This window comes from Taudactylus pleione, unplaced genomic scaffold, assembly GCF_031769625.1.
Source record: "Taudactylus pleione unplaced genomic scaffold, aTauple2 ptg000199l, whole genome shotgun sequence".
In the NCBI taxonomy this organism is placed as follows: domain Eukaryota; kingdom Metazoa; phylum Chordata; class Amphibia; order Anura; family Myobatrachidae; genus Taudactylus; species Taudactylus pleione.
In genome coordinates, this window is record NW_028284601.1 from 2,667,813 (window position 1) to 2,685,926 (window position 18,114).

The 18,114-nt window shown below is 45.3% G+C and overlaps 1 protein-coding gene across 2 annotated transcripts in view; it reads right to left on the bottom strand.

Moving 5' to 3' along the window:
- Window positions 1-5,689: 5,689 nt before the first annotated feature.
- The window catches only part of PAK4 (p21 (RAC1) activated kinase 4), a 54,078-nt gene continuing 41,653 nt past the window's right edge, over window positions 5,690-18,114 (bottom strand). Inside the window, exon 9 of one of the 2 annotated variants that reach the window (XM_088477024.1) lies at window positions 5,690-8,037. In XM_088477024.1, coding sequence (XP_088333150.1) covers window positions 7,882-8,037 — 156 coding nt within the window. In that variant the 3' untranslated portion in view covers window positions 5,690-7,881. The remainder of the gene's footprint in view (window positions 8,038-18,114) is intronic. The other variant, XM_088477025.1, reaches the window with a different exon arrangement.

An 18,114-nucleotide genomic window follows, 5' to 3' on the forward strand; every position in this document is an offset into this window, starting at 1 on the left:
TGATGCGAGCGGCCAGGGGGCGTCTTTACAAAATAGCGAGCGCATGTTTCGTTCGCTCGCTCAGACATAGAGGCGTCAACAGACTGCAAAGAGCGAGCGCTCAATTTAAATAGCCGGCCCCTTTTTCTGAACGAGTGAGCGCAAATGGCGTCCGGCTCTGAATCAGGCCCACTGTCCATTACCTGACCCATTCTCAGCACAACAAAGCATCATCCAGAAAATATCCATCTGATCTTATTTGTTTGATACACACCTACAGATAAACAGGCTGATCCTGATTATAGTCATCACTCAGCAGCTTTCTTGCTGAGGTTTCAATAAGCATGTTTGACTAATCAGTATTTGTTTAACCCTTTAAAAACTAAATATATTGGAATATTGTCCCTGCAGTAGCCCAAATGGAAACATCAAGTACTGCAAACAGATGGCTGCAATGTGAGGGGTTTAAACCGCTGTAGGGGACCAACATGCCATCAGAATCTGCTAGATAGTACTACCAATAGTCATCAATGATTTTAGTTTTTGTATTATATTACATTAAGTATTATAGGTAGTATAATAGTTTTACTAGGTTAATCTCTAACAATAAAAGTGCTTACCTCATTGCTTTTAAATCATTATGTATTGTTGCAGCAGCCTTCCAGTATCAGCAAGAGGTACACCTTATAAAAGACTACCAGCAGATAGCTCCGTCTAACAACGTTCTTTTCCTTCGTTTGTTTCTTCAGGCTGCTATTATTGATCGATAGCTCGGCAGATTTTCCAGTGTGATGTGACCATCACATCTCTCATGATGTAGTGAGCAGAGATGCTTTGGAACACACCTCAGAGCTCTTTTTCAAGTTGGGTACAAAGTATACGATATATCGTGCAATCTTGGTACTATCTAATCTGCACAACCAACGTATAGTGTGTACATCCAATCCATCATTTACACACGTCGTTCATCGCATCGTCCTATCTGAAGTGCTGCGCAGCAGATGGGACGTTGTAATGAACCATGTCGCGCACAGTCATGTAGGGAGTACACCCGACTACACAATGAACCATGTCGCGCACAGTCATGTAGGGAGTACACCCGACTACACAATGAACCATGTGGTGCGCAGTCGTGTAGGAGTACACCCGACTACACAATGAACCATGTGGTGCGCAGTCATGTAGGGAGTACGCCCGACCACACAATGATCCATGTGGTGCGCAGTCATGTAGGGAGTACACCCGACTACACAATGATCCATGTGGTGCGCAGTCGTGTAGGGAGTACGCCCGACCACACAATGATCCATGTGGTGCGCAGTCATGTAGGGAGTACACCCGACTACACAATGATCCATGTGGTGCGCAGTCGTGTAGGGAGTACGCCCGACTACACAATGATCCATGTGGTGCGCAGTCGTGTAGGGAGTACGCCCGACTACACAATGATCCATGTGGTGCGCAGTCGTGTAGGGAGTATGAACGACTACACAATGATCCATGTGGTGCGCAGTCGTGTAGGGAGTACGCCCGACTACACAATGAACCATGTGGTGCGCAGTCGTGTAGGTAGTATGCACGCCTGCATGACCACACAATATATTGGTACAATCTTTCCTTGGTTTGCCAATGTTCTACACGAATAATTCCATAGTGTGTACAGGAGAAAATATTCACTGAATACAATCCCCAGATACAATATAGTGTGCATGCTCAATATCGTGTGTCCTGGGATTTATTAAATTGGAACAGTCACATCGTTTTAGTGTGTACCCAGCTTCACTACAACATCCTCCTTGCTCCCCCTGTATAGAAGACTGTCTGGCAACAATACTTGTTTTTACCATCAAAGAGATTTTGAAAAGGAGTTGAAGGAATGCTATGAAAACACATTCATGCAGTACTTAACTTGCTATTTAAGAGAAAAAAAAACCTTCTAAGTGTGATTGCTGCCTTAATAATCAGACTCTGCTAAAAGCGGCACCACAAATCAACAGAGGGGGGGCAGGGGGGAGGGACGTGATTTGCTACAAATTAAGTCATAATGCCCTGATCCACCCACTGCACAAGGGAAGGGTGAAGGGAATCGGTATGGTTGGAATCCCGACACCAGCATCCCGGCAGCAGTGGAAATCCCGATCGTCCTCAGGTAAGTATATACTAACCTATTTCTACCCCCTAACCCTCCCTTAGGAGTGCCTAACCCTAACCTCCCCCCCCAGTACCTAACCCTAATTTCCCCTCTAAGTGCCTAAACCTAACCCCCCCTTCCCTGCCGCCTAAGTCCCCGGGGGGGCCTAGCCCTAACCTCCCCCCAGGGGTGCATGCCCCTAACCCCACCTTCCCCTGTCCTAAACCTAACCTCACGGGGGGGTGCCTAACCCTAAGTCCCCCCCCCGAGAGAGAACCCTAAACCTACCCCTCCCCTCCTGCGTCCATCCGCGCTCGGCGTCCCTTTCATCGGGATGCCGGGCGTCGATCTCCCGGCGTATGTCTAATGACAGGCGTCAGCATACCGGGCGAAGGATGTGAGAGACCGGCCTACTTGCCTGGGAAGACTCCCTAAAACTCAGGAGTCTCTCAGCCATTCCAACAAGAGTAGGCACATATACATTAACGTATGGTCAGGGATTTTTCTTCTTCATTATTTTTATTGTTCAACCATCATTACAGATTTTCCAGGAGATTCACGATTCAGAATTGATGGCTTGTATACAGGCCAAGGACTGAGCAGCCTTTGTATGTTCTTGTGCTTGGGGAGAGCTTCCTCCCACAGTCCAGAAACATACTGTACATGTAGGATGATTGTCCCCCAACGTATGTAAATGTGTTTGAGGGATAGGAAAATCACAACTAAATCTGCACTGGGGCAAGGACGGATGAGGATGATTAAGCGGACAGTGAGACTTTCAGACCAAATAGGTGACCATGAGAGCAGCTAAACCATCTGGGGTGATTCCCTACAGTTATAAGTTTTTACAAGTTAAAGAGCTCGTCTCACATGGGAGTAGGTTTACCACATCAGACACATGACGTGTATAAAGGCACATCGGAGTGCAGAGAAAGGGTTCCAGCCCTGCCGCTTACCATAGCTCCATCGTCCCTTATTTTTACCAGTACTTCTACCCAGGCACGGTCTCCAAAATCAGACCTCAGATATATTATATGACTCATTTGCTATAAACACATGGCTGTGTGGTGTTCATTGTCCCATAGTACCACCCATAATGATCGACTAGGTTTCTCCTTATATGTATTAGATGCTGACCACTGTCTTTGAGCCACTTAGACTTAGCAGAGATATGGCAGGTTTGGCCACAAGCGTCCATCGCTTAGCACTGGCATACCAAATACAATGCTCAAATGCTTATGCAATTACTGTTACAGTGCATGTTATAATTAACATTGCAGACCAATTAGCACTCACATTCCACAGGATAGATTTACAAGACTGGCTCACTTCCTCTACTTAGCCAGGAGAGTGACACAGATCGCAGTCCTGCCCATGTGACTGTTTAATCCCCAGTCCTAGAGAACAACAAGAGGAGGACGGCAGGAAGTGTTTACAGGACATCACATAGAGAGACGTTTGGTACTGTGGGCAGTTAGCACGGATAGACTGCATGTATTTCCCCTGCCAGTGCACACATGACTCTAATGGGACCGATATGAAATTCAAATCCCGATGCCGGAACCGGCAGTGAAGATCCCGACAGGTAAGTATTTAAACTATTACTAACCTACCCCCCCCCCCAACCCTCCCTTAGGGGTGCCTAACCCTAACACCCCCCTGCAAGTGCCTAAACCTAACCCCCATCCCCGCAGCCTAAAACCTAAGTCTCCCGGGGGGGTCCCTAAACCTAGGTTTCCTGGGGCGGTGCCTAAACCTAACCCCACTTACCCTAGCCTAACCCTCCCGGGGGAGTGCCTAACTCGAATTCCCCCCCGGAAGCCCCTAACCTATCCCTCCTCCCCCGTAGCTATCCGTGCCCAGCTTACCTTCGATCGGTATGCCGGGCGTCAGGCTCCCGACGTAGGTAAAATGACAGGCGTCAGGATTTCGATACCTGTCATTAGACCCCTGCCGGGATTAGACAGTCGGGAAGCCGGCGGTCGGCATTTTGACCGTCGGCTTACTGACTGCATCCCTCTATAATGCAAGAAACCTTTCCCTGGATTTGTGAAGCTCATCTGAAGCAATTTCGTATAGAATACTAGAAACCATACTGGCTCACTGTCACTAACCTGGGCCAGTACTTCCAGAGGGCTATGTTCTATGTTATCTACTAGCAGCTAAGAGGGAGATTGGAGGCAGAGCTTCCACAACTGCATGTGGTCTGGCAGGTACTGGGTCAAGAAGCGGCAGTCAGTACAGCAATGGCAGCCAACCCTCCAGTGGTCCCGGCTTTGCCCTTTTAAGTATGTGTGCGTCATATGTTGCTGTGTAACCTGGTAATGCCTTATTTCTGTCCATGTGGGGGAGGCTTTTGTAGAAAGGAAAGCCACACACGCAGCAACGCAAACACTCATGAAAATGCAGCCCATCAATACACTAGGAACCGGTGACCACTGAGGCACATACAGCAATGAGGTCACTGGTTTCTAGTACATTACTAAGCTGCAATGTTTGTGATGTCACTAGTTTCTACGAAATTACAGAGGTGTCCCCATACATCATTGCTGCAGTCACACCAAATAGCCCCTCTCGACGCGCCAGTTCCCATGCAATTTTGCAAACAGGAATCTTTTTTTGCTGAAAATGCGTCAGAATGCGATGCAACTAGGACGCACCATTAGACATGTCCGATTGATTTGATGTGTGACACTTGTACACGTGCGCACCTTAGTCTGAATCTATATATGAAGTGCTACAATGCAGCGGCCGCAGCTTTTTTCCACGTTAGGGTGAAGATTAGGGTTAGAAAACAAAAAACAAGACTGTGCTTGGCGATACACGGAAATATGGCTATTTACTAATGGATCTCTTACACCAAAAGATAGGGTTGGTGCAAGTGCAAGCAGTGCCGGATCAGTACAGACAACTCACATTCAACGCTGCATTAACCCCAAAAAGTACAATAAAAAGGAATATAAATATTTAGGTCAATACCTGAACAAAATTGCAGCGGCTTTAAGGCGTAAGCTGCAGTATCGCCAGTTATCTTAGACCTAATTACAGCATTTATGGGTGCATAATGATTGCAGGTCCCAATCGACAGCTGGCACATTTGATAAATCTGGTCTGACTAATGTAAAACCATTGTTTGGTCACACCACTGCTACTCCCTAAAGCTGGCCACACACTAGAACAACTTACATCCAACCAGCCAACTTGTTGATTGGTTGGAATGAAAATCTGGTAAGGAATGGGAGTAAATGATGATCAGAAACTTACTCCTAAATGCCAGAAAACAGATGAAAATGGTCGTCAGACAAGTTTGTTAAATGTTTGATTTAAACTATTTGTTTATACAACAGTTTTGGTCCATTTTTCAGCGTCTGGGAGCAAGTTGCTGATTGTAATCCTTACCAGATTTTCACTCCAACCAATCTACTAGTTGGCTGGTTGGACAGATAATCTTTAGATGTGTGGCCAGCTTTATCCAGGTCCAACGTTCAGATATTTCTGATTTGGCCACACAAATGCGCTGGAGTCTCTACTCAAGTATTAAATCATTTCTTTTCAGTTATTTTATTATGTCATAAAAAAGAGGCAGACAATTTTTTTTTTTTGTCCAAAATTGTATTTGTAAAACTAGTAGGTAATCTAATTTCAGCTCTGCTAAAACCAAAGAGATGCAAAATACAGTTGAATTTATTTGTACAAATCAAATGAAAAAGCAGAGATCCTTATCAAGTCCCTCAATGTCACAGCATATTTCTGTCTCCAGATCAAAAACGCAGGAATACCGCAGTGTTTCAAAACATACACTTTATAAATATATATTTATATATAAAACTATATCCAGTAGTCACTCGTGTAAGGATTTGGGGGGGGGGGGGGGGGGGGGACTGGGACAGAGGGGAAGGTCGTCAATCTCCCGGCACTACAAATATTGCTCACGTTGTGGATTATGTTGAGCGAATGGTCCGTCGTGATTGTCATTTGAATGAACTATGAGATGACAATTAACAAATAAAAGGCAGTAAGGCACTATTGATTGGAATGGAAACTTCCTCCCCTAGAATGAATGCTTGGCCTAATAAAATCGCAAACGAAGACGCTGATATACATTGCACATGGACTGGCAGAAAAATAGTCATTTCTAAAATAAATCTATTACGCTTGAATAGAAAAGGTTACATTCTCCTTGAACCTCATTGCTACCTCTATAGGAGCTCCTGACTTGTCGGAATCCCAAGAAGAGAGATCTCCACTCTCCTCCAGTCTAAAGCTGGGTATACAGAGTAAGATATATTGTCTGCAACCGATCGGAACTACCATTGTAACAATGTGTCACGGAGATGCGATATATCGTTACATCGCAACGCCTGGTCACCCAGGTGTGTACCCAGCTTCAGATAAGCCCGTATCTACTGTATGTTACCAGCTGCTCAATAACCAACCCATATAGGATGTTGCAGATGGGAGCACCTGGAAGTGGTAACATGAGTGACATGGGAAATAGCATAGAAAAGTATGTGGCAAGAGGTCATTTTTTGGTAGTTATATCATCTAGAACTGTATAGGGCATGTATCTTCATATAATAGCTTTATACAGCCATCTCGCAATAGGCTACTATATATTTGTAGTGGGAAATAGGAGTACATGTACTCCTAAGTGCATCAAGGGGTCTTGGCATCTAATATTGCAATTGATTTTTAACTTGTCAAGGTCCCGGAAACTTCAGAAACGCCTACGATGGTGTGGTTATCGTATGCAAGAATATGGAATGTAACTGTGCAGCCTACAGTGGTTCCATTACCTAGAAAGATGTGCGCTGAGCGCAATGTGATGAGATAAGTTACCGCCAGTCATGGAAGAGTAAATTCGGTCTATACGCCGGCAGATCGTGGTGCAATACTGAATCCAGGAAAGGCAAATCTGATTAGGACCTACCACATAACCGTTCCTTCTGAAGCTACACTTATTGCTTATACAGATTTGTTTTAGTGTCATAATCGGGTCATCTTTTAGGTACTCTGGATAGATTAAAATAAACTGCGCTGTACAGTGCAAACTATCATGAAATGTTCTGAAATACTAGGGACAGTCACTTTACTGAGACCCCAAACTCCCTCTGTCCCGAGAGCAATAACAGATGTAGGAATAAGCGGGCATACCTCGGGTTGATAACACACAATGATGGGGTCTCTGACTAACTCAGTTGGTAACAGCTCCCTGTAAGAACACAAGAAACGAGAATCACATTTCCAGGAGCCAAAGTCACCTTCGGTGCTAAGGATTCCAGTTGTCCCCGACCACAGTATACATATTGTCTGTTTTCCAGTGTTAAGTCCCAGGTAATGAATAGGAGCACGTCTTGCGTCTGCCCAAGGATTTCCAAAAAAATAACCTTTGTCCAAGTGGAACACATCAGGATTGACGGGTCCACAAATATTTCTGGATTTCTCTCCAATTCTCAAGTTCCTGTATTGTGCATGGTTACAAATAAATTACCTGAGCACTCAAAACGTTGGCGAGGTGCTGTAGGGGTCACCTTGGACAGAGACGCTGCAGACACGTTCTCTCCGGGAGCAGAAGAGTGCAGAGAGATGAAGACCTTGAGAAGGTTCTGGGAGATGATGTCAGTCAGTAGTTTTTGTCTTTTTTATCCAGGGTACCTGGTACAATACTGAACAGGAGGCGGATTTGCCAAAGCAAGTCTTCCCGCCCCCCCAGGTTTGTCAGTCTTTGGTGGTCTGTGTGAGGGGATAGTAAATTTCCCTAGATCTGCTCTTCATCTCATGCGATTCTGCCTCATCAGTGGAACGATGCATGATGGGGGCCCAGCCTTGGTCAAGAAAGGATGCTTCAGCAGCTCATTAGCAGTGGCTCGCTGGCTGGGGTCTCTCACTAGAAGCCGGTCAATAAATCCCTTTAGTAAGGGAGAGATCTGTAGAAGAAATACAGAATAAATGAATGTTTCCTCCTCCCCATTGTAAATAAATACACACAGAGATATTACACCACACAACAGGGCATCTGGACTGAACGGGTGTAGTAAGTATTACCGCCAGCGGTTCAAATCCAGACTGCAGAGGCCCGGCAGAGGTTAAGATCCCGATCACTAATAAGGTAAGTATAACTAACCCTATTTTTCCCCCTAACCGTCCCTTAGGGGTGCCTAACTCTAACCCCCCCTTCCCCGCAGACTAGCCCTAATTCTCCCGTGGGGGGTGCCTAACCCCCAACCTCTCCCCGGGGGTGCCTAACCCTAACCCACCCTTCCTAGCCTAACCCTAACCTCCCAGGGGGGGTGCCTAACACTAATTCCCCCCCGGGAGCCTCTAACCCGGGATTTCAATGCGTGTCATTAGTACCTTGCCGGGATTAGACAGTTGGGAAGCCGGCGGTCGGTATTTAGACAGTCGGCTTCCTGACTACATCAGAAATGAATTTAGATGGATCCATTTAGATGGATGAAAAAAGGGCAAAATGCCAACCCCTCTCCTCTTACTAGCAGAGTGGTGTTTTCCACATTACAAAAGTGATATCAGCAAAACCTGCATTCTTCCAGCAGGGCTGGCAGAAATCACATTACATCAGAAGATGACAAGCGAACCTATGCATTAAGCCGTGTTTTACATCAAATTATGCAGAAACTGCAATTTCTGCATAATTTTATGTATTGTTCCTAAGTACTAATGGCACAATGCAGGCGATCCCACAAAAATCTCCTGCAAAGTGTTAATTAGCGCTACAAATTGCAGTCCCCATTATTATCAATGGGGACTACGGATCTGACCCCTATGTACTAAACTCCAAAGTGGATTCATAGAAAATTATCCCAGACTAAATAAAATACGTACTTTGTGGGGTCGCATAGGTCCACTGATACCCTGGGGTTATTGCTGGATCTACCCGGGTCACGGCTCAGTGTAAAAGGGTTTAAAAATAAAAAAACCCAGGGCCACAGTGACCCAGGAACCTAACACAGGTGGCGACTAGGTTTGGTCACTGGGAGTACACAGTTGAAGGGGCTGTGTAAACGGGTAACCCGGGTTGGACAACCCAGGTCCGCATTACAGCATGGGGAGATCCGGATTTCCCAGCACTTGGAGATGTCAGGAGAGGAGTTCCACAGCACACGGGTGCTGTGTGAACCGTGCTGAAGTCGGCTATGCAGTTTGAAAGGGGTCTTGGTCCCCGGATTTTGGTGGAAAAGAGGTCATGCTTTCTCAGTCTGTGGTAGGCACAGGAACACACAACAAGCCCTATGAATTCTGCAAGGTTATAGGTTAGATTATACATCTAAATAAGACGGATGAGATGTTGATAGACTAGTTGGGGACCTCTGCAAACTCAGCTGATAACTCTATTACAATGTCTAAAGCAATGCAAAATATTCATATCATCAATAACTTTACAGGTTTGTGCTGCTGGATAATCATGTCTGACCTGCTTACAAAGCCTGTGAGTAATCTCTCTATGACATGCATGCACACACGCCACTCCCCTTCCTACAAGCTGTGCAGCGGACACAGAAAACGGATCACATATCAGCACAGGAATGTGCCATTAGGATCTGAAGACTGCATCAGCCCCCGTGTGAGGTCATCAGCTCAGTTCTACAGCTTCACATCTCTGTAGCAGGGCCATAAACCTCTTCCCAATACACAAAGGTGAACTCGCATTTACAGCCCAGAACTACAGTAACTACAGTATATGACAGCTACTATGTGCAGCAGCACAAGACGGCAAAGTAATGACACAAATACTTACAGTATAAATACTTGGGGAGACTCGTGAGAGCTATATAGTTACCGTTAAGTTGTCAGTAAGGACGTTGGGTTATCTTATCCTCATATTTTAGTAGGTTACAACTTAGACAGGACTTTTCTTTAGGGGCTTCCCATTCCCATTTACTGGAAATAATACTGATGGCCCCAGGCAGTGGTAGTTACTACAGAAGACATATAAAGGCGGTTCGGGAACAGTGACAGCTGGAAAGTGTAAACATAATGGCTCCAGAATTTGCAGTTCAAATAATGATAACTATGTTATATTATAATAACTGATAAAAAAAATAATAATAATGATAATAATAATAATAATAGATATGGTAAGAACTTACCCTTGTTATCTCTCTTTCTTCGAAGTCCATAGGGTCCACAGGGTTGACCTTGGGGTATAGGTTGGGAACCAAATACGGGCACCACGCAGTTAAAGCTTTCAGCTGCCAGGATCCACTCTCCCTATAACCCCGCTCCCAAGCCACAGGCACCTCAGTTTGTAAGTAGCCAAATGCCGGAGGAGGAAAGAAAGAGAAAGACGACTGGGACACTCAAGAACTATACTCACAGAGAAGGAGACGGGAAACCGGTGACCAGTAACACAGCCCATATGAAGCCAGGTGAGTCAGGGTGGGTGCCCTGTGGACTTCAAAAGAAAGCGATAACAAGGGTAAGTTCTTACCATATCTCTCATTTTCTTCTTCAGGGTAAATAGGGCGTCCACAGGGTTGACCTTGGGGATGTCCCGAAGTAGTCCTTATAAAGGGTGGGGATGCTCCTGTGATGAGAGGAGAATCAGTCGCCCAAAGGAAGCATCCTGAGAGGCAAAGGAATCCAATGCAGAGAACCTTAGAAAGGTGAGGACAGAAGACCACGTGGCCACCTTGCGAGGCAGAATAGCTGAAGCGCCACAGCGAGCCGCCCACAGCCCAAGTAGAATGAGCATCAACAGAACCAGAAAGGCCTTCCTATGTGTAGGCCCCTGAGATAGACATATGAAGCCATCTAGCCAATGTCGGTTTATCGGCCAGCCATCCTTTCCTGTGCAATCCATAGACCACAAATAAGCAGTCTGATTTCCTAAAGGAACTTGAACGGACCACATAAATCCGGAGAGGCCGGACCACAGTCAGTCACAGTCAATTAGGCCACCCCAGCCCAAGAGGACTGGAGACAGATAGGTCGTTACAATGAGTTCCTGAATAATATGGAACTTAAAAACCACTTTAGGAAGAAACACAGGGCAAGTGCGACTCACAACCCTGTCTTGGTGAAATATCCAGAAGAGGGAGAAACATGAGAACGCTCCCAATTCCGACACTCTCCTGGCAGATGCAAACGCCATAACAAAGAGTCTAAGCCATAAACCACGTAAGGGCTATCAAAACTAGTGGTTCAAATGGAGGCCCCAGGAGGGGACGAAGAACCACTGCCAAATCCCAAGGAGCCCCTAGAGGGAATAAAGGGAGATAGAATTCAGAAAACACCCTGAAGGAGAGTCTCGATACCCGAGAGTGGAGCAATTCCACATCTGAACCATACTGACAAGTGCAGAGACCTGCACTTTCAGGAAGGCCAGGTCGGAGGGCTAGACCCAAGCCAGCTGGAAGGAATGCCAGAACTTCTGGAAAACCTAAACACCCGAGGATCGTAGCTACAGGTAAGATACCATAAGAATTAAGTATGCCACATTCTGTGGTAGATCCCAGTAAAATCTGGCCTACGCGCTCTAAATATCCTGATGATGACAGAGCCAGAGAATCCTTAGGACCACAGTAGGGATGCAGTCAAAGACAAATGATCCAGGTCCAGGGAAAGGCAAGGACCCTGAAACAACAGGTCCTGATATCGAGGCAGCAGGAACGGGGAGTCGATGGAGAGATTCCGAAAATCTAAGTACCTCCGTCTCGATTGAACTTCTGAAGACCTCAAGGAAGAAGGGAGACCGGAGGAAACAGGTACACAAAGTGGAAGGTTCACTTCACTGACAACGCATCACTGAAGGTTGCTTCAGTACCTCTAGTTCTGGACTCTATCACACACTGCCAGTGTTAGAGTCAGGAGGCCATGAGGACCACCACTGGGAGGCCCCCTCTGCTCACTAGGAGTTAAAACCTCTCTTGGAGAAAAGACCAGACTCTGGGATGCACGTCGTGACGGCTGAGGAAGTCCGCTTCCCAATGGAAAACTCCCGGAATGAACACTGCAGAGATGGCCGGGAAGAGACCCTTGGACTATGTCAGAATGTGTGACATTCCTGTCATTGCTGCCCAACTACGAGTGTCTCCTAGAAGTAAGTCACTGTTGTGACATTGTCGGACTGAACCTTTACAGGTTTACCGTGAAGAAGGTGTTAGGCCAGAGCGAGGGCCCAAGACAGCTTGAAATTTCAATAAGTTGATTGGACGTCTTTCGATTCCGCCCTGCCAACTGCCCCGAAAGAGGGGTGGACCGGTCACTGCGCCCCAGAGACTGGCATCCATTGTAAGGATTATCCTAGATGAGATGGCCATAGCCACCCAGATAGAGACAGACACACCTCCGGAGAAAGCATCATTATCTGAACAGTGATCCGATGGAGAAACTCATTCCATCTGGAGAGGATCACTTTTTGCAAAGGCCTGGAATGGAACTGAGCATATTCCACCCTTTCGAAGGTAGACATCCTGGATTCCAGAACCCGCATTACAGAGTGTAATGACACTTGTCGACTGGAGACATCCGCGCACTCGTAGTTGAAGAGTGGAGATCTTGTCTGACGCCAGAGAGATTCTCTGATTCTGAGAATCCAGAAGGCTCCCAGATGAATCATACCCTGTGAGGGATTCAGGGAGGACTTTTTTCCCAGTTGATTAACCATTTGTGCTTGTGAAGGAAAGTAATGGATAACAGGAAATGGCTTTAAAGTACCTTGGTGATCTGCTAAGAGCAGGAGGCCGTCCAGATACTGGAGCAGTCGGATACCCTGAACAGGTGGGCTGTCATAAAAGCCATAAATCTGATAAACCCCGGTGGGGCTGTGGACAGTCCAAATGGCAGAGCCCGAAAATTGGAAGTGTAGCTGTGGCACAGCAAACCTGAGCTAACGCTGATGAGAAGTCCTCAGGTTCCATAGCTCAGATGATGGAGCGTAGTGGTTCCCTCCTGAGCCTAGGCACCTTCAGAAACTGGTTCAGGGATTTGAGATAGAGGATAGGCCAATGAGGACCATTCGGCCTCTGCACCAGAAAGAATGTAGAAAAACCAGTCCCTCACTGCGATAGTGGGGCTGGCATAATTACCCCTGCTTACTGCAAGGACTCTGGATTTGTATGGCCTTGTTCGGGTCTGAAGAAGGGCCTGAGGAGCATAACATATGGGGAGGCCGTCTGAGCAATGAGAGGTCGTACCAGTGAGAGACTTCAACTCTTACCCAAGCATCCGTGATGACTTAACACCAGCACTGGGCGAACTGAAAAAGTAGGTATCTCACTCTGGGATCCCCCAGATAAAGACCTGTCCCGTCAGGCTGAAGGTTTATCCTTAGGTTTAGAAGCAGGGTGTCTGGATGTCCGGGTCTGCTCAGTACCGGGTATGGAAGCCCTCGTGGAGGCCGACTGCCTAGAAAAAGATTGGCCTTTAGGCTGTCCCTGAGGACAAAAAACCTTAACAGATTTAGTCCGAGGCCTTGTCGTGGGAGTAGCTGAAGGCGGAAATTTTGCCGTTAGTGATACTGCCAACATTGCTACAATCTTGTCAAGGTCAGGACCAAACAAGATCTCCCCAATATAGGGTATCCATTTTAAGGCCTATCTTGGAGTTCACCTCTGCCTTCCATGAGCGCAGCCATAGGGTATGGCGGCGGACACGGTCGCAGCCGAAACCCTGAAGGTTAGGAGACTGGTATCAAATGTTGTTACTCCAACATATGAAACTGCATTTTGAATGCGAGCAGTAAAAGGCATCTGATCCCCAGAAGTTTTTGAGGGGAAAAGGTCTACAAATGCATCCGCCCAGCACACAATAGCATTAGCTACCCATGCGATAGCCATGGTTGGATGGGCAACAGCCCCTGAGAGAGTATATACAGTGTCTTGCAAAAGTATTCACCCCCCCCCCCCTTTGCATTTCTCATGCTTTGTTGCCTCACAACCTGGAATTAAAATGGATTGTTTGAAGGTGTGCATCATTTCATTCGCAGAACATGCCTACAACTGTGAAGTTGTGTTTTTTTTTATATTGTGAATCAAACAACATTTAGGACAACATAACAGAAAACTTCAGTGTGCATAACTATTCACCCCCCTAAAGGCTGTACATTGTCGAGCCACCTTTTGCGGCAATTACAGCTGCAAGTCGCTTTGGATAAGTCTCTATGAGCTTGCCACATCTTGCCCCTGGGATTTTTGCCCATTCCTCAAGGCAAAACTGCTCCAGCTCCTTCATGTTGGATGGTTTCCGCTTGTGAACAACAATCTTCAAGTCTGACCACAGATTCTCAATTGGATTGAGATCTGGGCTTTGACTAAGCCATTCCAACACAATTAAATGCTTCCCCTGCTTTAGCAGTATGCTTCAGGTCATTGCCGTGCTGGAAGGTGAACCTCCGTCCCAGTCTCAAAACACAGGAAGATTGAAACAGGTTTTGCTCAAGAATATCCCTGTATTTAGCAAGATCCATCTTTCCCTCGACTCGAATCAGTTTCCCAGTCCCTGCTGCTGATAAACATCCCCACAGCATGATGCTGCCACCACCATGTTTCACTGTGGGGATGGTGTTCTTAGGGTGATGGGATGTGTTGGGTTTGCACCAGACATAGCGTTTTCCTTGGTGGCCGAAAAGTAAAATTTTACTCATCTGACCAAAGCACCTTCCTCAACACAGTTGGGGAGTCGCCCACATACCTTTTGGCAAACTCAAATCGCGTCTTCCCATTTTTATCACTAAGTAATGGCTTTTTTCTGGCCACTCTTCCATAAAGCCCAGCTCTATGGAGTGTACGGCTTATTGTGGTCACATGCACAGATACACCAGTCTCTGCTGTGGAACTCTGCAGCTCCTTCAGGGTTACCTTTGGTCTCTGGGCTGCCTCTCTGATTAATGGCCTCCTTGCCCGGTCTGTGAGTTTTGGTGGGCGGCCCTCTCTTGGCAGGTTTGTTGTGGTACCATGTTCTTTCCATTTGATGATGATGGATTTGATGGTGCTCCGTGGGGATCATCAAAGATTTGGATATATATTTTGTTATAACCCAACCGAGAATTGTACTTCTCAACAGCTTTGTCCCTGACTTGTTTGGAGAGGTCCTTGGTCTTCATGGTGTGATGCCTCTTGCTTAGTGGTGTTGCAGCCTCTGGGGCCTTACAGAAAAGATGTGTTTATACTGACAGATCATGTGACACTTAGATATCACACAGGTGGACTTCATTTCACTAATTATGTGATTTCTGAAGGTAATTGGTTGCACCAGAACTTTTGAGGGGCTTCCTAGCAAAGGGGGTGATTACATATGTACATGCCAATTTTCAAAATTATAGTTATAAAGATTCTTTTTTATATATATATTTTTCTGATTTCACTTCACCAAATTAGACTATTTTGTGCAGATTCATCACATAAAATTCAGATTAAAAAAAAATTACAGGTTGTAATTTAACAAAAAAGGTAAAAAGCCAAGGGGGTGAATGCTTTTGCAAGGCACTGGACACACATAACGAACATAGTTAGTTTAGAACAAATTACAGTGATTTTATACTAATGATGTATTTGTGGGGTTTTCTTTAGAAGGAATCGGTATGAAATACCGATGGATGGGATGCTGCTGTCAGTGATGGTTCAAATCCAGACAGGGGAACGGTAAGTTATGTTCCCCTGTCCTACTTGCCACCTAACCCTACTTTGCTGGGCCCCAATACTAGCCCTCCCTACCCCACACTCTAACCCTCCCGGTAAGTGACTAACCTAACCCTTCTCCCTTAGTGCCTAACCACTCCCCGGTGGTGCCTGAACCTAACCCCCCCTGCCTGGAGCCTAACGCTAACTCCCCCTGGGGCATCTAAACCCAAACCCCTCCCCCACCCGCGTGTGAACCGCGGCTGATATTCACCTGTCCGCTGTGCCCCTACGTTCGGGATGCAGTCTGTCGGGATCCCGAGTCATGTCGGGATTTCACCATTGGTGTTGTCTCGGGATTCGGCAGACGGCATCCCGTTTATCGGGATCCTCGCGGCATAGACATGTGATTACATACAAGGAAAACAGAGACAGTAAACAGAGCACAGTAACACACGCTTTAACAAAAGGGAGCTCTATGTCTCGCTAGACCCAGGGACCATTAAGACATGTCTGTTGTACCATTAATCAATTCTAGTTGAATATAATGTAACCTCTATTTTCTATGGTGTAAGGTCAGATATTGCCACTACTGTAAGGGGGTGCTACCACAGACTGGTGTAAGGACAATTCAAAACAAAAAAGGAAATAAGTCTGTCATTGGTGCACTATCACGAAAGTGTTACAATATATAATAAAAGGTCTATTTTAAAGACAAATGTGATCATACGATCTTATAGTTTAAAACCAAGCAGCAAATTAGTTAAAAGTGGAAATTGTGATAAATAAAATTATATCACCTGTGTAACAATATGTGCCTTCTTACATAATTAATGTATACTCAATACTGGTAACAGAGTGCCTCAAATTGTTACAGTTCTTTATGTTAGTGTGATTACCTTACAGGAAAGTTATATCAATTATAATGCTTGTATACAGATACATGTAATCAAAACATCACCAATGATATAGCGTTGAGCTGAATAACCAATGGGTCTCTTAGGACTCGCTGTTATACTTGGGCAATATTTCTACTCCATATAGTTTGTATCAGCAGAGAGACCCAATTCATTACACTAGAGAGTAAAGAGATTCAATTGATATGGGACACTGGGAATGCTCCCTCTAATTTAGTGTCTATTTCGTCAAGGATATTAGGCATATACTGTATAATGTGTAACTCAATGATATATATAGAACGGAATCGGTATGATATACCGGGGAACGGGATACCGGCGGTCAAAAGACTGACAGCGGCATCCCAATGGTGAAGATCCCGACAGGGGCAAGTAACCTAACAACCCCCTCTCCTCCCCTGTGGTGCCTAACCTTTCCTGGTGGTGCCTAACCCTAACCCCCTCCACACAGCCTAAGCCTAATCCCCCCCGGTCGGTGCCTAACCCGCATACTTACCTTCGGGATGCCGTCCTTGGTATCTTGATCCCTTCGAGATGCCGGCATCGGCTTTCTGACCGGATCCCATATAGAACACTGGGGACTTTCCTCTTTCAATATGTCCACATAAGATTTTACAAATACATTATACAAATAGAATTATATTGTAACAATACTTACTTATTGTGTTTTGAATAGACTCTGGAGCGATTTCTCACTATTGGGTGTCTCTGTAGATTGTTATAGTTCCTACTTTGTATAAGGTAACTTTGTATATATAGGATAGAGCTTTTATATTCTAACTATTATACATTTATCTGGAGCTGCTGTAAGGTAACCTTTAAATAGGATACAGTGTTTATTTCATGGCTATTATATACTTATCCAGAACTCCTGTAAGGTCTGCACTAATAATAAACAACGGCCGCCTATGTACATATGTATTATTGGTGCTTCAATTAACACTGATTTCCATAAACTGTATTATATATAAAAAATTAGCTCTTATTCACATACATACACTATTTTTATTTTTTTAAAGTCACTCATGTTGGCATTAGTAGTAATGGTATACACTGAGTAATCATAGAAGGTTGAATGATCAAATTATCTTAATATATATAATAAAAGTTACATTTTAAATAATCTCTTGATAGAGGACCAATTACAGACGTCTTTCCTTTTTGTTTTGAATAGACCCAGGGATTTGGCTGCCTTCATTGAACCCCCTGGAAATGAGGTCACTGAGATTTCTGGAGAAGGTAGAAAAGGAACATTTCTTCCTTCCCATGACTCGCGCTCTATACTGAACACTCATTATGGTTCCCAACCAGCAGGTGTCAGTAGCACATCACTTGACATTCAACAAGACTCAAGTCTACTGCCTGTGCTCAGAGGGGTCCCAACTGCTGCAATATGCAATCTATTTGTTTGAACTACTTCAGGAAATCAGGGTGGATTAATACCTCCGGTACTATGGTGATTTTTTTATTTGATATAGCATTTATTAAATCTGCTGCAGGTTATGTAATC